General features: G+C 39.9%; 2 protein-coding genes across 4 annotated transcripts; one reads left to right on the top strand and one right to left on the bottom strand.

The window, feature by feature from the left end:
- Positions 1–243: 243 nt before the first annotated feature.
- On the bottom strand, positions 244–27,244 carry LOC133518483 (E3 ubiquitin-protein ligase TRIM45). 2 transcript variants are annotated; one of them, XM_061852195.1, is made up of 13 exons: positions 26,562–27,244; positions 23,023–23,152; positions 21,452–21,611; positions 12,494–12,624; positions 11,959–12,126; positions 11,079–11,249; positions 10,685–10,861; positions 9,852–10,049; positions 3,389–3,596; positions 2,950–3,041; positions 2,218–2,370; positions 1,794–1,926; positions 244–377 (listed from the first exon to the last, which is right to left on the bottom strand). In XM_061852195.1, the coding sequence occupies exons 1-13, from the start codon at positions 26,573–26,575 to the stop codon at positions 265–267; spliced, it is 1,848 nt and encodes a 615-aa protein (XP_061708179.1). In that variant the 5' UTR covers positions 26,576–27,244; the 3' UTR covers positions 244–264. The 2 variants fall into 2 exon arrangements, with proteins under 2 accessions (XP_061708179.1, XP_061708178.1); XM_061852194.1 differs by lacking the exon at positions 26,562–27,244 and having other exon boundaries at positions 23,023–23,591.
- LOC133518486 (uncharacterized) lies at positions 4,464–9,173 on the top strand. Of its 2 annotated transcripts, none has more exons than XM_061852200.1 (2): positions 4,464–5,198; positions 7,090–9,173. In XM_061852200.1, the coding sequence occupies exons 1-2, from the start codon at positions 4,937–4,939 to the stop codon at positions 7,527–7,529; spliced, it is 702 nt and encodes a 233-aa protein (XP_061708184.1). In that variant the 5' UTR covers positions 4,464–4,936; the 3' UTR covers positions 7,530–9,173. The 2 variants fall into 2 exon arrangements, with proteins under 2 accessions (XP_061708184.1, XP_061708183.1); XM_061852199.1 differs by having other exon boundaries at positions 4,465–5,198.
- Positions 27,245–27,946: the final 702 nt, after the last annotated feature.

The following is a 27,946-nucleotide window of genomic DNA, read 5'->3' as shown; positions in this document are numbered from 1 at the left end:
TGTATTTGTAAAGATAAAGTTTTATGACCAATCGGCTCAATTTATATATCTTCTACCCAGTGGCGGGGCAAGACGAAGACCAAAATTGTATGTGGGTAAGGTACATTTAGCGAGTCCCTCTGGTGTCGCAAGAAATAACGAACATTTTTACGTTGTGTCCGAGATATACTTATTATTTGAGGCGCAAGGCCCCTCGGACGCCGCTGCGTCTACCATAATAGGGGTTTTATGAAAACAAGTGAAAATAGTAATAACAGAATATATTCAGACAGAGAAGTGGTAGAGGCTGGCCCGCTCGCACGGGCCGCGGCGCGCCGTGCTGCCGCAGCACGACCAGTGCCGCGCGCCCGGGTGCCCCGCGTGCCCGTGCCCGCACCCTGGAAGACGACAATCATTGCAACAACTGAATCGCCAATTACATCCAACCTTCCTAATTTCGGGCCTGATAATCGTTTTCCGTTGCACTTAAAATCAGCACATCGTTAACAATATTTGAAATGTAAAAAATACTTTGTCTCTAATTGCCAATAATGTTCAATGTAAGATATTTTTGCATGTGAACCATTTTCTTACATTTCAAATATTGTAAACGATGTGCTGATATTTGGTGAAACGGAAAAATACTCTCTCTCGGGCCCGAAATCGGGTCTGATAAAGTGTGGATGTAATTGGCACTTAAGAGTCTAACCAGAGAATCCAAATTTCTTTATCTGCCTTTCTATCGATCGAATAAGCTAGAGTGAAAGAGATGCAGATAACGAAATTTAGTTTTTGACAATGGCGCATCCCAAACGATATTAATTTTGAAAACAGAATTTCTACGGTTACGGAATAAGTTTACCTATTCAGGAAAACGGGTAGGTTTATTCAGAACAACCAGATACCATAGACAATTTCTAAATACCGGAAAGAAATTATCCGAAAATATTTGATGCGTCTGACGACTAATAACGAGGGATATAGTAGATGAATATAATTTGAAAATATTTGATGCGTCTGACGACTAATAACGAGGGATATAGTAGATGAATATAATTTGGCAAGCTAAGTCCCACGGTAAGCTCAAGCTTGTGTTGTGGGGGTTCTCAAACAATAATGTACATAATATACAAATACTTAAATAATAATAATAATAAAATTCTTTATTGCACACTACATAAAAAACAGATACAGAGATTGATAAAATATACACATTGGTAGGTAACAACAAAACCTACATAGAAAACACCCATGACTCAGGAACATGGGTATCTTTGCTCATCACATAAATATGTCGTTACCGGGATTCGAACCCAGGACCATCGGCACATACAGTAGATATGGTAGGAATATATTGAATTAATAAGCAGTATTTTTCTATACCTGTTTTTTTCTACCATAAACTACCAAATGTTGTCAGCCTGACTGTTGTTATTTTATTAAAGTCTGGCAACACTGGTAGAAATTACCGCGGAAAAGTCCCGGGGGCATAACAGGTACAGGCTGACTACAAACGCTACGGAATTCCACACGGAATGTCTATTGTGACGGACCCCTGTCGGACTGAACTGCCAGATTTGCAAGAAAAATCAACTCATCCAGCAGAATTACCAGTTATCAACGCTAAATTCTGTCACAATATGCAGCAGAGGTTGCCAACATTTCAAATGCAGCTGACGCATTGAAAGGGCCTGCCTTGACAAGATGGTATTATATAATGCAGGAATCTCTAAGCTTTTTGACCCGAGGGCCGAGCGAAGGTATTTCGGCTCTTTCGCTTTATTTCTGCTGACCAAAAGCAGGGGTCTTAATACCTCTGTAGCCAGGCATGTGTCCGGGGCAGGCGCAGTGCGCGTCGCGGCGGCCGCCAGACGAGCAGAAGGAGCAGCAGTGGAACTGCCCCGAGTGTGGCTGGCATGCACGCGCGGCACATTGGAACGGGCTGCCCTGTAATAATAAATAAGTGTTTGCATAAATTTCATTTCTTTCAACAAACTATACCAACGGTAGCCCGTGGAGTGGTAAACGGTCGATTAAATCAATCAAATTGAAAATGTAATCATAAGTTATAATTTAACCAATCAAATATGAATTAATGTCATCTGAAGGGATAAGTACCTAAGCTTGTTGTTGACCATAATTGAGAAGAGATGCGTGCCAGGGTCATATGGCACGCTGTACTTTCCTTGTCCGCGTTCTGACAACTTGAACGATATCGAAAGCTGTGCAGATGTTTACCTTAACAGGCTTGTTGTTGACTGTAACAGCCAAGAGATACGCTCCTGGGCTGGGCGGGGTGACAGTGAGGGAGTAAAGACCGTCGCCCCTGTCAGAGACTCGCGCACTTTGTGGCCGTGCACTTGAATCGCTGCGCCGGAAGTAGCCTGCTACCTGCAGAAATGACACTGGATTAATATAGTCGTGTACATCTTGAAAGTGACGTCCATTTATATATAAAATACGTAGGTGGCAAACGAGCATACGGCCCGCCTGATGGTAAGCAGTCTCCGTAGCCTATGTACGCCTGCGACTCCAGAGGAGTTACATGCGCGTTGCCGACCCCCCCCCCCACCCCTCGTTGAGCTCTGGCAACCTTACTCACCGGCAGGAACACAACACTATAAGTAGGGTCTAGTGTTATTTGGCTGCTGTAATCTGGAATGACATCCACTGGCTATGCCCTACCACACAAAGCACACACACTTTACACACGTCTTTTGTTTTTTTACACACGTCTTTAAGCAATAAGCAGTTCAGAGGGCTAAGCGTGGTGGTAACGGCATTGCACACTGATATATCGATTACATCCAAAATCAGATAGGGTAAACTGAAATCTGCACATTTTGGATACCTGTCAGTAGGTATAGTATAGAGTTCTACTTTGTATTTCTTGAAATCTAATTTCTTCAGAGCCAATAGAGAATCAAGCTCTGAATTACGATATGTCTGCGGTGACCCTGATTGTGTTACCTGTTCCCCTCCACACCAGATGCGTTCCCCGCTGCTATCTCGTAGCTCTAGCATAGCCTCATGGGGACAATCGACTCGGAGATCTTGAAAACCTGATGGCAATAGATTTTTTTTAAAACAAAGTACCTGCCTGAAGTAAAAAAACCGGATTATTAACTAAAGAAAGCTTTAGACGGACTCTATATCCTTAACGCTGGTAGCCTAATGATGACTTGATGGGGCTCTAACTAAACGGGATTCGGACCCCGGCAAATCTATTTTACTAATTGGTCTTCAGTGAAGAAAAAATAACATCGTAGAGTTTTCCCTAAGGAACAAAAGGTAATGGCAGTCGCTTTTATACTAACCAGTACCTGTGCCAATTCTTGGGAATATGTTACTAAAAGCTGTCTCCGTGCTTCTTCAAGACACAAGTGAAAAAGTTGTATGATTAGGATACCTTCAGTGTTGACAACGCAACGGTCGGGATCAGCGGCCTGTGTCAACAGCCGGCCGACGAGGGTGGCGTCGTGCGCGGCGGGCGCGGTCGGTGCCAGTCGCAGCTCCAGCCGCGGCGGTGCCGGCGGCAATTCCGTCAGCCTCTCTAGCCTCCGCAGCACCGAGCCGTGCAAAGAGAGCAGCTCGTGTGAACGCCCGGATGACAGCAGCTAGGAAGGATATATTTTTTGAAATTCTGTGTACTTACTTATTTAAAGGGCATATGGACAAAACATACATGGACAAATATATAACTAGCTGATACTGATAGTCGATGAGATTGAAATTAAATAATTACCACTATAGTCTATTTCTTTTTAGGGTTCCGTAGCCAAATGGCATAAAACGGAACCCTTATAGTTTCGCCATGTCCGTCTGTCTGTCTGTCTGTCTGTCTGTCTGTCTGTCTGTCCGAGGCTTTGCTCCGTCGTCGTTAGTGCTAGAAAGCTGAAATTTGGCATGGATATATAAATCAATAAAGCCGACAAAGTCGTACAATAAAATCTAAAAATTTAATTTTTTTTAGGGTACCTCCCCTACACGTAAAGTGGGGGTGAATTTTTTTTTCGCTTCAACCCTAGAGTGTGGGGTATCGTTGGAAAGGTCTTTCAAAACTAATACGGGTTTTTAAAAAACATTTTTTGATAAAGTGAATATATTCGGAGATAATCGCTCCGAAAGGAAAAAAAAATGTGTCCCCCCCCCTCTAACTTTTGAACCATAGGTCCAAAAAATATGAAAAAAATCGTGGAAGTAGAGCTTAAGAAAGACATTAAATGAAAACTATAGCGGACATGATCAGTTTAGCTGTTTTTGAGTTATCGCAAAAAGTTTTCCCTTCATAGTAAAAAGACTTACTTTAATTAGGTACTGATTATGCAAATTTGCCTATTTGTTTAACTCGGGTGAAAGGTACCGTTTCATCCCTTGGTTAACAATTTACTATACTTAAAGCTAAAGTTTAGCTTATTGTGACGGAAGAGTAACTACGGAACCCTACACTGAGCGTGGCCCGACATGCTCTTGGCCGGTTTTTTGTATTAAAAATAATATTATTTACCGCATCAAAATTGACGATTGTAAGTAATAAATTGTTGGCGACTGCAATTGCCTATCAGACATTTTTTATTTCATCTACTCTTTGACCCCTGTGATCAGGTCTGAACTTTCAGGAATTGAATTCAGATTTCAGATCTCTGAATGTATCATTAATTTTGAACGTAGCCCGGGTGATTGACACCAAACTGTCACTGTCAGTTTGTCGAAAAAAAATCGATTATCAGAGTTTAAGATTTCACAGACAAATAATAACAATATTTACGATTTTAGTTTCGTAAATTTAATTACATACCTGTAAGAAATTGTAAAAATGCATTTTCTATAAAGTAAGTTCAAGACACTAGAAGTATTGAGCGTTATATTCTTGCAAACTATATAAATACTACTCCGAATCGTTCAATTTACGAAATGGAATCTGTTTTTGACTACCCAATTTAAATAAGTTGGCTTCATGGAAATGGAAGAAACGCCGTTGAAGCATCAAGCATACATACAAAATCAAACGCAATATATTAAAGAGGAAATTAAAGCTAAAAAAGACCGTTTGAGGCCAGAGTTTGATCAACAATGGAAGAGAAATTTTGGTGTTGAAACTGAAGTAGTTTACGTGAAAGTGGACCCTATTGCTGTTAATGTAGACAGCGGGGGCTCCAACCAGCAAGTCCGATGTGAAATGCAGGAACCAAGCATGTTTCAGCGAGTGGATGCTCCAAGTAATGCTTCTTAATTAAATACCTACTAAATAATGCAGTATCTTGTTGCTCTAATATTTTGAATTAACCAGGACACTAGGATAGGATGTTCCAATCGGGAACATACGTAAAAGACGTGTCTCGGCCGAGGCGCCGCGCGCGTCTTCCTCGCCTGAGCATGCCACCTCAGCTGAGGCACGTCTACACTGGCTGGTTTGTGTGCGAGGAAATTGCCTTGTGCATATGCTCGCTCTGTGTGGACCCGCCTAATGTAGGACTTATGAATTGGAAGGCCATTCTTATAATGTAACCAAGGTTTTTGCAGGCACATTTGCACACTATAGTGATGTGCTAAGGTTAGCTTCTTAGTATTCTTCTTACCTGCCACTTACAGTTTACAGGCTTCAGCTGGGCTAAGATGGTCGGCTCTTTATCATTTGACACCATGCCTTTCACGTTCTAACAAGTATGTAAGCGTGAAAGTGAAGGGCATAGTGGCAAGTGATAAAAATGGAACCATGATGCCACCGCTGTTGTCATGTTGAAATAAGTGCTCTTTTTGTACGGAACACTAAAAATCTACAATCAAATTAATAACACAAGATTTTCCAGAATGTTTTTGCATATATTTTTATTAACCTTTTGACCGCCACCGTCGGCTATGGCCGACATCTGAAAGACTTGCCAAGGACGCCAACGACGGCTACAGCCGACAGTTTCGCCAATGCAATAGAGACTAACGCGGGACTCTGAAAAGTTCAATTTCGCTTAAATAATCGTGATAGCCAGCGTCCGGGGCACGGCATGTTCCTTTGTCGTCTGGCGTTCAAAAGGTTAAGTTTGTAAATTAAATTGCTTATGTGAGCATTATGTTGTTGTATATAATTTAAAACAAAATTAAAGAAAAACTGGACCACAAAAATTCTACTGTCCTGGTCTAATGACCTGAAAGAATTGGTGGAGATAACTGGAGACAAAAAGCAAGGGTCAAAGTTAAGTTAATGGAAGCCTTTGGAGGAGGTTTATGTCAAAGGATGAGTTGAAGTTGTTGAACCCTAATCAATCTCAACCAAATTATTTGTAAATGTCAATAATAAAGGATATTCTTACAACCTATTATTTAACTTGCAATGTTTGTTGGTTTGATGTTTATTCAGGTCAAATCTTGCAAGCTAAATTAGGGACCCACTTCCCATTATTCATTTACATACATATGTAAGTAGTTAATAGAATCAGGCGTTACTTTGCGGAAATCCATATTAATTAAAACAACAAATATTACTTTGCTTATCCGCAAGTAAGTATAACGGGTTAGCACTGATTGACTAGCAGATTATCTTTTCGCGGATAAGCAAAGTAATATTTTTTGTTTTAATTACATATGTAAGTCGGGTGGCAATGCAATATTATGTACCATTGAGCTGATCTGATAATGGAGACAGGAGATTGCCATAGGAACTCTGTGATAAGAAAACACAACCTACTTGAGTTTGGGTTTGTTAGAATTGTCTCGATGAGTACTAGTTGCTTGTTGAAAGAAAAGTACAAAAATAAAAGCTTGTATCAAAAATGAAATTTTGACAAAAACCTTATAACTTTTTATTTTTTAATGTTGTTATTGTACACAAAGAGTTGTTGTACGAGTGTTTCCGTGTAAAGCATATAGCAAGCGCTCAGATTAGCAATGTAAAAAATAGTACAAAATTCTCTAAAGAGAATCTTATTTAACTCAACGGAGCTACTAGCAAATCTGCAGGCTACCACATTCACTCTAACAACACAATCTGTGGTTAGCTATATGTATATTGAGATATTTGAAGTTCATCTTATTTAGTGTGTTTATAAATATGATGTTGGTTATTATTTAATCTAACTTATTTCTATACTAATATAATCATAATAATTGTTTTAGCTTTGTCACAACTGGACATTAGTCGGATTTTAAATAATTCTGATTATGAAGATGACTCCTCCATTGACGGTGATGATTCCAAATTTCGTGAGCATGAAACTGATGGTTCAAGTGAGGATTACAGATCTGATGAAGACCAGGATGACGAAGGAATGGAAGAACCGAATCATCTTTGGATGGGACATACTTACATGGACAATGTAAATCATTCAGGGTATGAGGCAAGTGTACCAAGGAGTTCTCAAACTTCAAGAACCTGGCACAGAACAAAATTTACTCCAACGAAACCAAATCTGCACCAACCAGCATATCTTCCTAATATATGTTCAAGTTCCAAGGATGCTGTAGAATATTTCAATGAATACTTTGATGATACACTATTTGATACAATAGTTAAGAATACGAATCAAACGGCCTTGCAAAACAAGCTAAGCCACTGAACTTTACAAAAGTTGAGTGTAAAACATTTTTTGGCATATTAATAACAATGTCTTGCATAAATTATCCTAAAATAAGGATGTATTGGAACCGAAAATGGGCTTTAGATATCATAGCAAAAGCTATGGCGCGAAATCGCTTCTTAACATTGAGACAATCTTTAAAATTAGTATTTGACAACGATGTTACTGAGGAAATGAGGGCTGCGGATCATTTATGGAAAGTGAGGCCAATAATAAATAGGGTTCTAGAAGGATGTCACAGGCAGGAGAGACAACAGAATATTGCTATTGATGAAATGATTATTCCCTTAAAAGGAACCTCTCCGATCAAGCAGTACTGCCTGAATAAACCTAACCCTACCGGCATCAAAATTGTAGCCCTGGTAAATCCAAATGGTATGATTTGCGACTTTGTCACATACCAAGGGGAAAATAACTTGGCTGAAGAAATAGTGCTGTTTTTGACAAGAACTCTTGTGCCGGGACATGTTCTGTATTTTAATAGGTATTTCACAACTGTTGAATTGGCTAGAGAGCTAAACCAAAATGGTTTCAAATGTGTCGGAGCAATCAAGAAAAGTCGTCTGCCAAAGGAAGTAAAATCCGAGCTGATTAGTGACAAAACATTAGCGACAAAACAGGGAAGCCATGATGTCCTAGTCAGTTCGGATGGTGAGTTAGCTATAACCAAGTGGCATGATAATAAGTCGTCATTATATTTATCAACGATATATGCGGCTGAAAGCATTGGTATACGTAAACGTTATGACAGGAAGAAACGCAGAACTGTACCCATACCGAGACCAGAAGTGGCCAGGGAATACAGGTCTAACATGAGCGGTGTGAATCTCACCGAAAGACTACTAGCTTCATGTTACTCTAAGACGAGAATGAACAAGTGGACCCTCCGGTTCATACTTCATTTCATCGACTTAGCCGTCTCTAATTCATGGATAAAGTACAAAAAAGAAATGCAAACGCTACAAGTATCAGGTCACAAAATATACCAATTGTGGGAATTTAAGAGACTCATAGGGGAGCAGTTGATAGAATCTAGTTTAAACAATGATTCTGACGGGGATGGTGAAGAAAGTTATGTTGCCAATAAAAGAGTGTGGCGCCCTTTGGCACCATTGCCATCTAAAGTGAAAAGGACTCAAGGAAATGCGCATATGCCAGAAGTAGGCACAGTGCAACGTTGCAGAAATAGGGGTTGTGAAATGAAAACCACTATAAGTTGTGTAACATGTAATATGCATCTCTGTCTTACTCGTAAGAGAAATTGTTTTAAACAGTTTCATACAGACGGGAGCTGTTAAATGATCTCATTATTAACTAAGGTCAATACGGGTAAGTGTGGCTGCGGGATAAGATCGTATATTGGCGAGTTCAGTTCACTAATCAGTAATCAATGTGTAAACAGATCCCAAAATAAAGGCCAGTTAAAAAAATATATATTAAAGGCTGCTCCAGCAGTCACACTTATCCCATATTGACCTTATATAGATTTTGAATTATTAATAAGAATTGTTTTTATTTCAAAGAAAAGATAATTTTAATACGAATTAACAGAGTTTCAGTAAAACTTGATAAAACTACTGATATATGTGTTACAATTTTGTAATAAATGGTTTGAGTTGGTAAGGTTGTTGTTTTTACTATTATTACTTTAACACTAGAACACTGACACTTTACATATGGCAAAAATACTGTATTTGTTAAAAAGATACTTCACGCGAAGAACTTTTAATTAAGTAGTACTAATATTAGGACTGTGGGACGCTAGAGGATAAATGTTTAAAACAAACAAATTTAAGGAAAAATCTCAATGCAATTAGCATCACAAGGCCTTCGCAAAACACCAATATTTACTCGTGTGAAGTAAGCAATAAATTAAGGTGCCATCAAGCGTTCTATATAAGAGAGAAACCATACTCGTGCGAAACATGTAAAAGGCAATTTGATTGCCTTATTTACGTCACATAAAATTTTGGTAAATCCGGTAACTGGCGTTACATTTGGAGTAGCAAGTTATCAAACGAAGGTTGTGTTGTAATGAATACTAAATTATTGTATTTTGTTTGTGCAGTAGGCACTACATTTAAATCTCATTAAATTAAATTAGAAATCACTTGAAACATAACTATTATTTGGATTCCGCACATTAGAATGTTCGCGTAACTCAGTTACATAAACGAGACCTGAGTTGAGGCATCACTTAAAAATATCTATATTTTATTTTATAATTGTTGATTTAAGGATTTAATTGGTATTAAAAGCGCAATACTCCAAGCGCTTAAAAAAAGTAAAATGTGAACTGACCTCTTCAGCGAACTCGACCGCCTCGAGCGCGTGCTGCTCGCGCTGCGCCAGCACGCGCGCCTGCTCGTCCGCGCGCTGCGCGTGCCGCGCCCGCGCGCGCGCCGCCGCGCCCGCCAGCGCGCGCACGTGCGCCTCCACCGCCGACAGGTACTGCGCGCCCCACGTTTGGACTTCTTCCTCTACGCGGGCGGCTTGGCTCTGAAGAACGCATAGGTCAACGGGGCAATAAGCCACATGAAAACAACACTTTCTATGAATACAGATGAGAAAGATGTATAGTGGCGAAAGGACCAAATCTGTGGTCACAAAACTCTCTGGAAGGCCCAGCGGCCTTGGCCTTGTCGTGGTCACTGGTCAGTAGTGAGCAGTTCACAGTGGTAGGCAATTAAGTACCCATTCTACCAACGCGCTATGCTATCATCTACTCAATAATGTTATCATAGTCAAAAAAGTCACATTTTTCGTGACCGCTAGCCCTCGTCTCCCCCTGCCAACACATCGGACCTGCTGAATGTGGAGTTTAAGACGTATCAAAGTCCACGTTCTCAGGGACCACGTTGGCTGGCAGCATTAGATATAAGACGGCAGGTGTGCTGTAGGTGGGAGCAAGTCTGAATCGATCAAGCTACTGACACCGATTTGCTTTTATTGCAGTTTACTCACATCAAACCTACAAGTTTAGCATCCTGGTCGCCCGGTCCACGTTCTCAGGCACCAGTCTAGTGTGGTCGTAGGCCTCCTGTACGAGACGCGCGCGCTCCGCCGCCAGGGCCCTGGGAAGACCTTTCGCGGTCACAGGCATCCTACGGTTAGATAGAATAGAACATACATACATCAACTTGCTGAGCTTGGATGTTCAGCATCCTGGTCGCTCTGTCCACGTTTTCGGGCACCAGCCTGGCGCGATCACAAGCATCTTGTAGAAGTCGCGCGCGTTCCGCCGCCGCCCGCGCCGCGTTGGCCAGCGCGTGCCCAGAGTGAGAGATCAGGCAGCAATCACGGCAGACCACCTACCGGTGAACAAAAAAATCTTTAGATACCTAATCAAAATTTCTTTAAGATTACTATGGGTGCTTATGAATGGGATGAGAAAAAGGTGACCCAAACCCTTTCAAACCGAAGCATTCGCACATATGATTCGCTGGCTTTCTAGACCTAGACATTGAAAGAATTACTTGTGAGTGCGGACCATTAAAGTAACTTTCTTTAGCTTTTAACTTTTATTACCTGTTGGCAAGTAGCGCAGTACACGCAAAGTTCTGCACGATGTTGGCTGCAGAGCGTCGCAGGGGCATGTAGGGGCTGTAGAGAGTGCCGGGCCGTGGTCTTCTGACGACTGTGGGCCTCGCCGCAGGACTCGCAGACGCTGACGAGGCACTGGTCGCAGCGGCTTTGGGCCTGTTAACGGTTAAGGTAACTTCATTTACATTTATGGATTTATGCCAGTTCCATGTGCTGAGAAATCATGATTGAAGGCGCCCAAACTTGGAAGTTAGAGATGATAAATCGCCCGCCAATAGCACCCCTGATGTAGTCCGGAGTACGGACCAACCTACCTGACCGACATATGGGATTAAAAGCCGAAAAAATCGAAATTTGAGTCCATGGTTGCTTGGCAGCAATCCCGATAGCTAACTAAAAATGGTTGATAACGGGACCGTTTGGAAGGCAAGTAAGTACTACCCATAATTTGGAGCAATGTAGTACTGAATTTTAAACATGAAAAACGTGTACCTAATCATGTTTCCTTTTCTTGCACCGACATTACAAAAGATGAAACAGTGAGTGACAATCTCCTTAAATAGATTCCACAATGCGTTGAAATTTGTCTACAGATGGAACCGAGTTAAATGTAGCATATCGTAACAAATGTGGGTTTTCGGTAATTACTGTGTATCGGAATCGAAGCGAATTGATGCGCCTGAGTTGACACATGTGTTGTTTCTTAAAATAAACGGTTATCTTCGAGATTGGAGTTCGTGTGGTTTGGGATTTGTTTATTTTTGAGTCGACATTTGACCTGATGCGATGAAGCAAAATAACAGCAAAATAGCAGTGAGGGTGCTCACGCCTGTTGCCTGATATCTGGAAGATAAAATTATCTTACCCTATTGTCACAGTTGCACAAGTCGCACAGCACGCTAGCTCGGCTTTCGCCCGCCATTTTCCTTAGCAGCACATAGTTGAGGGGCAAGGCCGATACTCCGCCAAGGGGAAGCTGGGTTTCTTGCGCGCATGTCGGGCAGATTATGAGCTGGACGCTTTTGCCTGATATCTGGAAGACAACATTATCTGTACTTATGATAGTTTGCATTTTCACCGTAAGTAGCACCTACCCTAGACTAATATTATAGGACATTCTTACACAGATTGATTCGAAGTCCCACGGTAAGCTCAAAAAGGCTTGTGTTGCGAGTACTCAAACAACAATAAATGTAATATACAAATACTTAACTACATAGAAAACAACCATGACTCAGGTCACTCAGGAACAAATATCTGTGCTCATCACAATGCATAAATGCAAATAAATAAATGCCCTTACCAGGAATCGAACCAAAGTCCATTGGTTTCATAGGCAGAGTCACTACGCACTAGGCCAGACCGGTTGTCGATATGAGATTCAATGACAAGAAAATAACCTTTCTAGTGAATATCCCGTATTTTCTCTGCTTCTGTTCCCAGCTGGCATCAGAGCCTGAACGTCGAGGGTCGCTCTCGTACCCCGAGCCCGCGGAGCCCCCGGACGATCCGGGGTCCTGCTGTGTTGAACCTGGAACACAATGATGAATGAACCTGTAGTCAGTCTTATAGTGCTTGTTCCCGACGATGGCTAGATGAGCTATAAATACACGTAAAATATGTCTTCTTTTGTGGGTAAGCTGTACTTAACGTTATCATTTAACACATGTGACTATAGCTACCAAGTTCATTGACATTTAGTATTATAACTACAGTAAAAGGATAAAAACATCCTTTTAGATATAAAGAGGAGTTAGCTCTTTTATCATAAGTTAGTTTTTGCCGCGAGTCCTAATTTTTAGTCCTAGGAAGACTAGAAAGGGACACATTCTATGTATAATAGAATTTTGATGTTAAACATTTCTATCGCTGACAATAAATTGTGCCGTGTCAGTCTCATTGTGTTGATAGATTTAAATCTAGTCATAAATTATGCAAGAGAAGCTCTACAAGTTGCCGGCTACTGTAAGGTGTCGGCTCAGAGGGACAATCTCCGCTCGCACGACATATTACGTTAGATAACTGGACAGATACCGTTTAAAGGGTGTATTCCCATTTGTTTTTTCTCCACGTGACCGCCGCCATACACGAGGCGGGGACAGATGAAAATGAATTAATGATTTATATCAATGCACCTATTCCCATCAGTGCCCAGCGAAGGCAAGGCAAGGCAATGAGGCATCACCTGAGGCATTACAGCCGCGGGTGGGCCTTAGCCTGGTCAAACAAATCTCTCCAGTCCGATAAATTCATGGCTTTCCTTGTCTTGGCTTGTCACTCCTATAAGGTCCTGATATCCTGGTATATATAGGTACGCCAATATACACCGTTTAAACTGGACTTGAAAGTGCTAACATATGCTACATAATGTAAAGCATTAGATAGTTGTCAGCTCGTTTGGTTTACGATATTTGGACTCCTGGATTAGCCTCGTAAGTCCCATAACGAATTATGGTTTTTGGTTTTCGAATTTTTTTAATGAAAGTTCTGTTAGAACTTATTATAACAGTTAGGTATATGGTTAGGATGGTCGTAGTTGTTGACTACTCGACAACGTTATTGTGACACCTAGGGATGACTCACGCTGGAACGGTCCGGATCGGGGCCGAAGCTTCCGACAGTTCGTTACTATGATGGGTGATCGGTGATAACGTGAGGCTTTCTATAGAAAACTGAAGTATCTGACGCTTCGGCTCGGACCCAGACTCTGGATCACGTGAATAACGCCACCCATCATACGCCTACTGGTAGAGTTGAACAAAATAATAATAAATAAATAAATAATAATAAATAAATAAATAAATGTGCAGCGGATTTATGTACTAGGTAGAGTGTAGGATTAGGAGAGCTACTAGACTATAGCCTAACCGAAAAGAGGCCTATGCTCGGCAGTGGGTATATGATATTCATAACAGTTCCGATCTTATGCATTATTAAATAGTTAAGTAACCGGTCCGGCCTAGTGGGTATAGTGACCCTGCCTATGAAGCCGATGGTACTGGGGTTGAATCCCGGTAAGGGTATTTGTGTGATGAGCACAGATATTTGTCCCTGAGTCATGGGTGTATTCTATGTATTTAAGTATTTATATATCATAGTTTTTCGGTGAATGAAAACATCGTGAGGAAACCTGCATACATCTGCGAAGAAATTCAAAGGTGTATGTGAAGTCCCCAATCCGCATTGGGCTAGCGTGGGGACTATAGCCCGAGTCCTCTCGTGTATGGAAGAGGCCTGTGCCCAGCAGTGGGACGTATATAGGCTGAATTATTATTTGTATGTCTTTCCCATCACGGAACGGAGGCGTGCGCGGAGCCGAAGCCAACACGTAAAGGCCCTTTTGACACTTTAATGAAATTTAAGGTGTACTACTAGCGGATGTTGCCCTTGCCCGTGTCATGGGACGCACGCAGAGGCAGCACCCGCCAGGGTGTAAGGACTATTTGAGAGTTGATGGAATCTAAAATGAACTGGGCTATTGGGTGAAAGCGATGGACTAAATACTGGGCTATGGGATAAAAAACCGGACGCCTGCCTAATAAAACGGTATTCAATTTTATTTCCGGCAGACGGTGACTCGCCCCCCAAGATGGGCCCCCACAAAAAGCGACATCTAGGATGGCTCAAGGCCAACTCGCGTCTTATGCAATTTTTCACTTCCACCTCTGGAGCTTATAGCTCTAACGACTCCACTCTGGCCGGCCGGCTAAGGCAAGCCAGAGGCAGAGAATCCTGTGCCACCCACCCTCCTTGCGGGTAACAGAACTCCCCAGGAGCACTCGGGTACGTGAGGTCGCTACTCCCCAACAGCTCGCCACAAGCTGCCCTGCGTTGACTGATTGCACTGGTAAAACCAGCGGGCGATGGGGTCGTCACATCCCTACGCCTTTGAACTATTATTATTATTATATCATATTTATCGTTGTCCGAGTACCCACAACACAAGCCTTCTTGAGCTTACGTTGGGGCTTAGTAAATTTGTGTAATAATGTCCGATATTTATTTATTTATAAAAAAAGTAAAGTAACTCGATTCCTGAGAGTCCTAACTAGACAAAGATATGCATGGCATTCACTTCATGGACAAAAAATAGGAAGATCCCCCAGCGTGACTGTGACTGAATTAGTTATAAAACCATTTCTCATCCATATGACACAATCGTCACCAATTTTAGCCGCGTATTATTAGCGCGTGATTCAGTGAAGGTCAACGTATTTAGGTGCTCCACATCCGTTGGTGTTGCCAATTCACTGAGTCAGTGCGGAAGTCATTCAAGCAAAATATGCTATTGCACTCATATTGACCGGTGACAAATTAACAATGTTACAGTAAGAATTCCAAACATAAAACCGGAACCAAGAACAGACAGACTAACAGGTCACTGATATCAGAATGCATCTGACATGCATCTAGCTAATGTCATTCAGTTATTGTGCATTTCGCAAGCGTATACTTGGTCGCTGCCTTATTTATACTTAATCTGCAAGAGACAGAGAAATCTATCTAAAATATTTAAATATCACGGTTACACTCACTTGACTTTTTTCATCGCTATTGGCGACATGTTTCGAACCCATCGGGGGTCCTTCCTCATCCTCAGGCTTGAGTGCTCGCGTCAGATATGGAGTTACATATAAGTACAACAAGACTCCCAAATATGAACTCTGAGCTTTAGCTGTTACCGTGTATAGTTGGACCTTTTAATTGTTCAAATGTTAGGGCAGGGCTAAAATGACTGCAGGTAAAAAGGTCCACTACTTATGCCTCACTCCGATATCAAAAGTGGGGCACCCTAGCCTCCTGATGACTGAGTATCAAAATTTGCTAGTTGACACAAGATTGCCGGTGGTCAGAATAGGTACGCAACCTCTTCATACTCAGGCCACTTCGATGAATGGATATGGAGCCTGGTACAAAATATATCAAGCATAATGAACACAAGATATGCATAAGATAAATTACTCTCATTTTGCTACACAAGTGTTTTCCATTCCAATCAGTTATTGCCGTCTGAGAGGAACTGAATGAACATAAGAGCGTTTCCACATTGTCCGATGCGATATCGGATGTAGGATTCTACATCCACAATGTCAGGCCGCAGCGTGTACAGTCGCCATTAGATATATTGGAGCGGCCAAGGTGCTCACAAATATCTGAACACATATCTATTGTCAAGGCGCTAGAGTGCGTGTTCAAATATTTTTGGGCACCTCGGCCGCTTCGATATATCTGAAGGGCTTCCAATACCGGGATCCCGTGAAGAGAGAACATCTGGACATACGAAAGCATTTTTGCCCAAGCTGAAACTGAGAACTTCGCTAACGCTCGGTTAACTATCCGATATCGGACCGGACTATGTGAAAACGCTCTTAGACTCCTAAGAGGTTGACTCATACAATCATTGTGAATATAAGAGAAACAGATGACCAGATGAGCGCTTATTTGTGTTGATATCTTATTTATACTCCTTTGAAGAAGTTAAAAGTGAAGTGGTCTCAAATAATGTTTTGTTTAGATAAAAGATAGCGTTTTAACCTTTCTCAGAAGTTCATAAAAGGCAGGACAGCAAGATTAATAAGCAGTCAGTACATATTTATAATACCTAATCGAAGTATGTTAGGAGTGAGGTATGAAAATTAGAGAAGTAGGAGAAAGGTAATATGGAAATTCATTATTAAGTAATTAATTAGTGTACATATTTATGTTTTTGATTGTTGTTTTATTATCGATTTGTTGTCGATTTTGGCTCAAGAAAATATTGTTTTGTTATCAAAACAGAAGTCCAGGCCCAGGCGATTCCTGCTGGCTGGTCCTGTCTTAGTTACTTTGTAAGCTAACTAAAAAAATCGAAATTAGAAAGCGTTTTCGAAACGTAGATCATCTATCAGGATTTATTATTGGTGCAAAACATTGCCTTAACACTGCAGCTAGTGATTTGAAAACACTGGCATTCTTGAAACACGCAAGAATTCTTATTTGAAATTCCACTCAAAATTCCACAGCGTGGTGAATGGACACACAAGTCACAGCCACAAAACAGAAACAGTTTTGTCTGTGCACACAACACGAAATTACGCAACCGCAACATAAACAAATGAACTTTCATTTGTTTACAGTTTGCGTGTCACCCGGGAGGCGGATATTTCTGGAACGCATTAGTATGTTCCGGAGATCCCGTAGGGCTACTCACACTGCTGAAGCTGTGCAGTGTGTGTGATGTTAAACAGTGCCCAGTTGGGACAATTTTTCGCACTATCTGATTAAATTGTCAATTTTATTGTGTGGTGTGCTTGTAAAAATGAAATTGGCTCACCCAATGCCGAATTTAGAGGTCTGGAGGCCTCGGGGCAACAAAGGAGTGGAGGCCCCCTGGCCCCAAATTATTTTCCAAATATAATGGACAATTTTCCGAAGTCTCTATTGTGGGGGCCTTTCTTTTGTGGAGGCCCCGGGGCTGTAGCCCCGGTTGCCCTCCCCTAAATCCGGCTCCTCGCCGATCCCACTTGATTCGATTGTGACAGATCAAATCAGAAGGTGCGGGCGGTTTGGGAGCAACTTTTTAACTGTATCGCACATCCATCACGAAATTACGCAAACGCAACATAAACAACTGAACTTTCAATTTGTGTGTCACCCGCCGGTATTTCTGGAACGCATTAGTAATATTAGTATGTTCCGGTGATTCCGTGAGGTTAGCCACATAGCTGAAGCTGTGCGGAGCGTTAACCTTGCTAATAGCATTGGTTGTAATCGCTGTAAGCGCTGGTGGCCTAGCGGTAAGAGCGTGCGACTTTCAATCCGGAGGTCGCGGGTTCAAACGCCGGCTCGTAAACTGTGGCAAAATGCCGGGAAAACGCGAGGAAGAAGTATTGGTTGTAATCTCTTTTCTGCTGGGAATAACCAATACTTACTATAGTTGATTCCCTAGATCTCCGCTCCGCTACGCCTTAGTGTACAGGCAACATTATTACCATAGTCGGGGTCCATATTGGGTTGCACAAAAGTTTAAGTCAGTTAATCATCATTGCGCATACAAATGAAAAGTCATATCATATTGTGTCATACATTTTTAGCCATAATTTTTGGAGACATACATAGCAGATGTCATATATTTTTTGTGCACACCTAACTTAAAACTTTATGCGAATTAAATTAATGACTATAAACATTATGATATAACTAATTTATGACAAAAACCCTGAAGGAATAATTCTGACTAAAGATTTTTATGACTTCCAATTTTATGCATAAAGTGTTATGAGAATTAAAAATATGCCAAAAGTTGTTATGCGAGCAGAGGGAGTCCCGCCTAGTCAGCGTTAGCGTTTGACAGGGTCTTCGCCGTATACACACAGCTCGGTATGTGTGGATTGTTAAATCGCATTTGCATGATGGATATTACAGGGGAATCACAGAACTATGCAATAAAACAACGTAGCCTAATAATGGGCATCTATAAATTGTGTAAGATATTTTTAAGGATTCTGTCGTAAGCTGTCGTTAGATTTTCTTCGACTTTGCTCATGCATTTTTCTCGTAAATCCGAATTTTTAGAAGAAAATGTATCACATCGAATGAAATGTCACATACAAGTGACCCATTTTAATTACTCTTCAGTGTGTGGCTCGTTGCGTGGATCGATCAGTGCTTGATCCGATTTAGCCCGGGAGCTAGGTCGCGTAGGGCTTCTGTCTCCGTTTAACTAGGTAAGGCGGCTCTCACACCGCAACCAGAGCGGCGCCAGTATGATAACCGCCTAACGTCTTTAACTCGTTGTCTCTTAGTTGTCGGGCGTCAGACCGTCAACATCTCCAGCATCTCTGAGGATGCCTCGTAGAGAGGCGAAACACGTGTCCAGTTTTGTACTTTTGGTGTTGGGTTGTTATATTTATTTTTGCGGTAAGCGAGCGAAAAATACGCAAGGAAGTATAACGGGTTAGCACTGATTGACTAGCACGTTATTTTTTCGCGGATTAGTAATGTAATAGTTTTTGTATTTATTAAGCTCAATGCCGATAAAGGGCCAATTACATGCACATGCAAACGGGCCCGATATTGGGGCCCACGTCGGGCCTAAGCAATAGTCGTTTTCTGTTTCACCAAATATCGGCATATCATTCACAATATTAGAATAATAATGTGATTGGCCCTTATGTCTAGCCTTCATTATAGTAAACATCCCTATAATGGAACAGGTACCAGTAATGGAATGGTATAGACAAATGCTGTAAAACAAGTATTTACCATCAGTTTTTAATCGCTGGCAACATTTTACCCTAAACAAGAGCCAAAGAGCTGCTTAAGGTTAATTTTTCATTTATATTTGTTATTTTGTAAATAAATGGCGCCATACATTCCATGACTGGTACAAAAAACACAGTTTCAATTGGTTAATAATATTGAAACCAATTGCAGTAGCTTTCATTAAATATCTAGAAATATAAAGGATGAATTGGACATTCAACTTTTAAAGCATAAAGCGGTAGAAATTTTACAGGTGTCGGTGAAATATCAAATACACTCCAAATTTTCTCTTAAATGTTCCATGATTGGTGCCGTTAACATAGAGCCTGTTTATTACGCTCTTTGCTACTTGCGTTTAGTGGCAAATGTGTGAACTCGCACTAAAAATCAGTGTGTAAACAGGCACCAGTGTGAAGGCCAGTTACACTTACTCCGCAGTCAGGCTTTTTTGGATTGACCTTACCTAATTTAAGCTTAAACAGGCTCTATACGTGTTATGTTAAGTTATACGCTTATAAATTAACCTTCTTAACGTTAATCTGCTGGCTTGTAACTATTATGTTTGCGTGGTTTTGACGGTTAGCAATAGGGAGTATTAAAGCAATGTTCTGCCGCCAGAGTGCAGCACTAGCACCTATCGTAACCATAGAGTAACTTATTATACATACTGTGCCTTAAACTGTTTTTGACAAGTTTTCACAGATAATAAGGCGGTTTGTTTACAAAGGGCCTACAGGGAAACGCGAAAATCTAAATTTAGTTATCTGCTTTCATAGCTCGAATATGCAAGAGTGATAGAGAGATTAGATGACAAAATTTCGATTTTCTTTCACAATTCACAATCTGAGGGTCTACTCAGATTGTGATGGATTGTGGTAGTGGTGCACCCCCGTAGAGTTTCGCGTAATATTCCTTATTAGCTAACGTCGCCTATGGATACCTGCAACACCAGAGGGGTTACGAATGCGGTGCTAGCGTATAAGATGGGATGCTCAGATGCCCTTTTATTTTAATCGCTTCTTTTTAAAGGTTAACATAGGTCCACAACAATTTGAACAATTCTATAGAAAATTCAAAGCGTGTCTATATATCTATGCAGTCTAAGGAATCTAACTGATCTGGAATATGCTGGAAACCGTTCGAGTTACATTTGCGTGTGACATTTTTGGGATGGCCGAATCAAGCGCAATGAAAACAGGACAGATTTTATACATTTTTTTAAACAAAATGTAGGAAAATCCTATACTAGGATAATGAAGATTTGTATCGGTCATCAATTTCCAACGACTATATTTAACAGCACTCGACTGTGTTTCATTGTATTCTAATAGCTCGTAATATTTTAATGGCCGCTCCAGATGCGTTTTAAGGCTACTAGTCACTGCTATAAGCATCTTTTATTAACATTATATCATTACCAGCAAAAAAAGAGCTGTTAAATTTCCTCAGTTCATAACTTTATCCATAAAGAAACAATTACGAAAGGGATCTATGTAAGATGGTTGGTACGAATTTGTGGTATTCTTGTTTTGAAAAACTATTGTAAATTGGGTGATGAGGTTTTCTGGAAATATCGTTATTTCTGAAGTAGGCAAACAGTATTTTAAGTGTGTTTGTATATGTGTATTCAATTCTGTTCACTGTTCCCATTTTCAATCACGGCTAAGCCGATCATAGTTGGTACCATTTTCATTTTTCATCAAGTAAGGACGAGTAGATGACGTACCTAAAGGAGATATCGTTAAACGGAACTCGAACTACCCGCACTTGGCGAAAAACTCGCGCGGCTAGAAAAGAAGTTGATGTCAACTTTAGCCAGCTCTTCTCCGAGACCACGGGGACAACACCGTCCTCGAAACGTCGGAGGTATTTAAAACTTAATACGCGATTGAGTAAGTCCCGTTTCTATGAGTTAATAATGTGTAAAAATCGTGTAAGAGTAAATCATTATCTTTATTTGTTTTTTTATAGCAACGTGTCGACAGATATTACCATCACCTATCTCGCTCTAGCCCTCTGCCTCCCCCTTTTCTGGCAGGCCGTGAAGATTCTGGTGTACAAAAACCATAAATACAGGCCAGAAGCCACTATAAAACTAGATAGAGATATATTACCTCCATCGATCTCGCTCCAGCCCTCTGCCTCGCCCTCCTGCGGCAATCCTTGAAGACATCGGGTACAGAAACTATGAAGACAGGCCAGAAGCCGTGGTTCTGCTAATTCCTTGCGGCACAGCCCGCAATTCCATTGTTTTACTTCATGCCTCTTCCTTTCCTGGAGGAAAAAAAATGATCTAAAAAACCCACAACGCAATGAAATGGATGAACCGATTTTGATTAAACATGTCTAAGAAGTAGCGTTAGAATGCTTGCTTTTATTAGATAAAAAAAACCGCATCCAAATCAGTTTAACCGTTTAAAAGCTAACGGTCCTACAGACAGAGACAGACACATAGTGGTCAAACTTGTAACATCTCTCGTACTAAAGTCATACAGGTAGTTGAGTACGGAACCCTAAAAGCGTGAAAAATTATGATATTATAGAGTCCGTCTAAGACTAAGTTAAGATTGCAACGACTTTGGCATCACAAAGTGATGTGCCACACTTAAAATCTCATTTTCATATAAATCTGACGTTTATGTTAAATTATTGCAAAAGTTTTTGCAGAGTTAGATTGGTCCAACTCTAGAATTAACATCAAATTTTTCATCAAAAGTCAACGATAATCGGCTGCGATTTGTGGCATTTTTTCGATCGATGGCATATTTAGCCAGCAGTCATCTAAAATTGTTATTTGTTGCAAGGTCTGTAGAACCGTTAAGTGTCTGTTATTTATTTATACATATTAAACTTTATTGCACATTAAAAAAGTACATCAGGCGGACTTAATGCTTTTAGGCATTCTCTACCAGTCAAACAAGGCAAAACAGAAATGCGTTTAGGTATTGTAAAGGGTGCCTAATGGGGTGGAGATATCATTCAGCTAGATTACAAATAGGTATCGACTATTTCTAATGACTGCTATAGGTAAAAAACTTAAGTAAGTCACCTGTTGTATGTAGTTGTGACGTGTGCGAATAGACTATACATGTTTAAAAGACACACACAAACAAAACAAATGTCTATTCGAACACGTCACAACTACATACAACAGGTGACTTACTTAAGTTTTTTACCTATACTTTTAATGACTGCTACCAGCGGAATGCCCGCCTGCAGATCTTTATTCCTCTAAGCTAGATAGTTCTGAATTCAAATATGTAATTGTTGCCAGTTACCTACCAAAAGAGTGTGACGGTTTCAAACCTTCACAGTACACAAATTTTAAGTATCTAGTACGTCATACGGTTTCTGAATAAACACATTTAATTATATATATATATATATATATATATATATATATATAATGTACATACAATTTCACGTGCGTTAAGGGTTACCTACCGATTAACTTCTACTAGGTCTTCCCTAGCAGGTATTATAACTTATAAAGAAAACGTTTGAAAGTTAACTTGCTTGGAGCTTGTCTACTTGTCAAACAACTTTGTCAGTAGAAAAAAGCGCGAAATTCAAATTTTCTTTAAGACGATGGGGTCATCAAAGGGTTTTGCGCCTACATTTTTTAAATTTGCCGCTTTTTCTACTGACGAAAATGGCTTGACGGACTTTGCTTTTAAAGTCATACCTTCACTTCTTTGACGTCCTCATAAGCCGACGTCCTCGGCGCAATACTGTTGGGCCGTCTCAACGGACTGTTGCCCGCACTGATCGAAGACTGCTCGAACGACTTCCGCTTGTCCTTCTTCCGCGTAAAGCTGCCGAAGATGTACAGAATACGATCCACTTCCATTTCATGTGTGTTTACGCAAAAAAGTTTTGGAATATATTTACATAGTTAATCCATTAGGGTTTTTTTACATGATTATAATTCGAGAGTTTGAATTTTCCTAAAATTGTTTTGTTTCATATAATTATTTGCTTGAAAATGCGAGAATTTTATTTTTATTTTAGCGCGATCGCTTTAAATTTTGGAAAGTATATTTAATGTCACCAGTAATTTTTTAATTGTGTTTTTTTTTTTTTAAATGTGTAGCGCGGTTGGATTAATTTTGCTTTTTTTTTTAATTTTCCGATGTAATGTTGTCTGCTAAAAGTGATTATTTATTCAAACTTTGACCGTACAGTTAGTTTTCGATCTATTTGTACTAAAAATAGCACATACGTGCTTACTGACGGCGCGGTGAGGGTGAACTAAATCCACAACTAAACAACGCCAACTGTGTGTGTCCAGATTTGATTGATGTTTACATGTTTATGGACTGTAAGTTCGTGAAACAGTTTGTATATGTGTTAAAACTGCAGATTTCAGAACAGCCATAAAATTATGAAGTGTTTCAAAGTTTTCAAACCCGGAATTGACTTAGGTAAACCAGGCTCTCCTCTTTTTATTTATACCACGTCGGTGGCAAAAAATAAGCATACGACCCGCCTGATGGTAAGCGATCATTGTAGCCCATGGAGGCCTGCAACTCTAGGGGTGTCACAAACGCGTTGCCGACCCTTTAAAAACCAATCTGCTGTAAACATTTCGGTTTTCTGGTTATAACATATAGATATATTATGTAATATGTATGCTAGTTTTTAATTTTTAAGATATTTAGTTATCTATGGGCCATTTAAATCTATCTAGGTATCTCTTAGTTGCCTGAAAATAATGATTTTAAATTATTCATTTAAAAAACATTTTCATCTTAATTGTGTCGAATGTAAAAAGGTAGATATACCTATTTTATAATACTTTTAAATTTAAACTGCTCGAATTTCAAATGAACACTGCGTACCTAGTAAAATAACTGTAAATAGAAGATTCACATTCAGACAACAATTTTCTTTAAAATTGTGTTACACAGATTAATCTATTCGGAAATGAGCAATGACTTGGAGTATTGAATGAGTCCTAATAAAGCCATACTCATTTGAGGGAGAAATATTAACAAGCTAAGACGGTTAATTATAGTGTATTTTTGTACAATCAACCGCCCCTGTCATTCCTCATTTCCTGACAATTTGAGGGGTTGTTTAAGATGGATGCCGTTCAGTAGGAGATATTGTGTAAATATAGCCATCAATTTAAGTCCTGAGGGTTCAATATAATAACGGATTTCGGGCGTTGTTGAAGCTGCGCTATAACCGCGAAAATCGAAGTTGGTCAATTGCGGGCATTTTTCTCTGTCATTCTAATTAAGTCTTAGTGAGAGTAAAAGAGAAATATCCCCGCAATTTTCGAATTTCGGTTTTCGCGGTAGGCCCCTGGTCCGTTTCTGCAGTGCTTCTAAAATGTTTGTGGAGGCACGCACAGATGGGTTTCACGCAGTGTTGCCAGGCGTACGATAATTATCGTACATGTACGATAATTTGGGCTTCCGTACGATGTACGTTCCAAAGAGCAAAAATACGATAATTTCAGCCCTTGGACGATGTCAACCAAATCGACTAGTATTTGAAGCAAAATATGACACTTTCACTCAGAAATAAGCTATAATCAGCACCTTTTGGGTGATCGGCTGCTTGGTTGAAACCCAAAATGTCGAAATTTCCTGAAACCGTTTGGATCTATCACAGAAACACAAAAATATAAAACTGATGTTTGCGCAATTAAAACGAAAATTGCGTTGTCTTTGATTATACATTGGACATGTAAGCTTATTTTGCAAGAAATTTTAGGAATAGTGTCTTTTTGAGAGGCGTACGATATTTTTTTCATCGGTACGATAATTTTGACACTCAAATACAATAATTTTCTTCCGCTCACCTGGCAACACTGGACTTTCACGTCATCGTCAGGGGCAAAATAACTGCCTTGCTAGTTAGTAGGATGTGGAGCAGGGTTATAACCGCGAAAATCGAAGTTCGTCAATTGCGGGCATTTTTCTCTGTCACTCTAATTACGTCTTAGTGAGAGTAAAAGAGAAAGATGCCCGCAATTTGCGAATTCCGATTTTCGCGGTAGGCCCCCAGCTCTAACGGCATCCTAAAAATCTTTGTAGAAAAGCCTATCTCTCCCATACACAAACATTTTAACAATTTAATGATCATGTGTAACTTTTATACTACGTCGGTGGCAAACAAGCATACAGCCCGCCTGATGGTTAGCAGTCTCCGTAGCCTGCAAATCCAGCGGAGTTACATGCGCGTTGCCGACACTAATACTCCGCACCCTCATTGAGCTGATTTTGTGAAATTCAAATTTATATATATTGTAATCAATTTAATGTATTTACATATCATTAATTGATTACAAATTTTAACAAAGAAATTAAAACGCCTTTTTGCGTAAAATACTTTTTCAAGTGTTTATTGCTATTTTTAAGCTTGTACAAAAAACGTACAAAGTTCTTGAATGATTGCCACATCACATATCGTTATAATTTACATCCATAATATCCTTTTGCCGCTGATATCCCTAATTTTCCGTTTGATACATTTAGAGTTTGCACGTGCGAAGTTCAAACAACTGAAAAGGAAATCAACTCCCTATCGATCGTAAACTTGCTTGCGCGCATGTTTATTTGGAGGTATTTCCGCAATTCAATTTGTTTATGGGAAACAGTCGCATGGGCTTATGCGGGTTGAGGATTGGGGAGTACTGTACAGAGCTTTGGTACAGAATTACATATATTAATTTTTAAACGTTATTTGACGCTACCGGACATACACATAATACCTACGCTTTCTACGAGTAAGTAGGTAATATATTTTGTACTAATTTTTTTTTTGCTAGCAAATAGTAGGTAGGTATATTTTGTAGTATGTTAGAGTTGTCGCGGTGTTGGATGCCAAAGTGCGGAAATGTAATCATTAATGGCAAATATCTATGAAAATATGATGTTTATAATGATTATCCTCACTTTCATCTATTCAAATCGGTGCAAAGCACACCACACGCGACACCTCTGGAGTTGCAGGCGTCCATGGGCTGCGGTGACTTGGTATTAAAAAAGTAAGCTCTCTAGACTAAGTATACAAGAAGAAGACTACAAAATTTGAAAAGTGTAAGTGCGAAGGATCCATCTCATATTAAAACCAATTTTGAATTTCGCGCCTTTTTCTAGTAACAAATTAGTTTGACACACTTTTTATAAGTTTCCGTAAACACTGAAATAAAACAACCACAGACAAGAAATGGAAATACGTATAAAACACGATCAAAACAATAATATTTACCAATGAAAAGACATCACGCTATAAATACGCCATTACAAAATATATTATATTTAGACGTAATTCTTTTGTTGAAATAAATAGAGCGCTGGCCTAATTCTTATTGCAATGGCGGCAAGAATTGGCGGGAAAACGAATGTCAGTCTATTTCGCGCGCGCCCGCGGGCCGTGATGGCGGATCGGAAACTGAAATTCGGGCGTTACGATTTACGTTTTAACGCAAAATTATTGTTGCCGCTTTGAAGTAAATTTTCAGAATCGTTCAATATTTAACAAAGTGTATGGTGATATAAATCACGGGGCTTAAAATAAAATTGACATCTACACAGCGGGCAGCGGGCTTAGATATTGTTGATATAATTTGTACCGGTTCGCCGTACTTGGTTGTTTGAAACATCGGTGGAAATGAATATATATATTTTCACCACACCAACTGGTAAAGGCCCTCATGATTGTTCAAAAACGAATGAGAAAGTTGCATTTTATCCACATGTGGGGCAAAGTACTCAGATACAAATTTTGAGTTGTTTCCTATGTTAGCTGGTAGAATTGACTTTTAAATGATTTTTAATGATAATTTATTACGTTCATTTGGATTTGATTTGGTTTATTTTTTTTGGTATTTCAGTGTTATAATTATTTTCCTCGCGTTGCTGTGATGAAAATTTTTGTGTTTCATGCGGAGGCAAAATGTTTGTTTAATCCTCGTGCCTTGAAACCCTCGCAACGCTCAAGATCCCAATTCTCTAACCAATCGCTACGCTCGTGATTCAATTTTGCAATCTTTCGCTTGCTCGGGTATCAATATTATTAGCACAAGTGGTTAAACAACAACTTAGAGTGAGACCAAGATACGTATTAAGTAAACATCCGGCCCGATTCGAAGAATGATTAAGAAACGTTTAAGATCTTGGAAAGATCGATAGCAAAACATGTCAAAATTGACGTTTATTTTGATTCCGCTGTGTTCCTAATAAGATCTATCTACGATATTTCTAACGTCAAAGTGACATTGGTTGTTCGAATTGAGCTGCTTCTGTCAATTATACGACTAGAGATGCCACGAATATTCGGCATTCGTTGTATTTGGCTTCGCCGAATACATTCAGCCGAATACCAAATATCTATAAAATAACTTAAGAAAAGGAAAAATTAAACTATAAAATACCCGCCAACCACTTTGCTTAACATTTAAAATGTTTTTATTTTTATTTTGGAATATAAGTACGAAGATTATTTTTAGCATTTTTTGTACTACAAATAATTTTATTTATATCATGGCTTAGATTTGATTGACTGTAACTACATTCCTTCACTAATTCTGAGTTCTGTGCAGCAAAAATTAAATCTTAGCTCCTGGCGAAAAATTTTCATTAAAAAATGTGACT

The sequence above is a fragment of the Cydia pomonella genome, chromosome 5, assembly GCF_033807575.1.
Source record: "Cydia pomonella isolate Wapato2018A chromosome 5, ilCydPomo1, whole genome shotgun sequence".
NCBI lineage: Eukaryota > Metazoa > Arthropoda > Insecta > Lepidoptera > Tortricidae > Cydia > Cydia pomonella.
Note: the sequence above shows the minus strand (reverse complement) of the source record. Positions and strands in the feature narration are given on the sequence as shown.

Bases quoted from the DNA above. Each gene is read 5' to 3' on its own strand.
- LOC133518483 (XM_061852194.1), bottom strand. From the start codon at position 23,187: ATGGAAGTGGATCGTATTCTGTACATCTTCGGCAGCTTTACGCGGAAG. The intron at 12,127-12,493 runs GTTATTTTCTTG...GTTGTCTTCCAG, and splicing joins ACGGGATATTCACTAGAAAG to ATATCAGGCAAAAGCGTCCA. The intron at 378-1,793 runs GTATTAAGACCC...GTCGTCTTCCAG, and splicing joins ACACATGCCTGGCTACAGAG to GGTGCGGGCACGGGCACGCG.
- LOC133518486 (XM_061852199.1), top strand. From the start codon at position 7,577: ATGTCTTGCATAAATTATCCTAAAATAAGGATGTATTGGAACCGAAAA.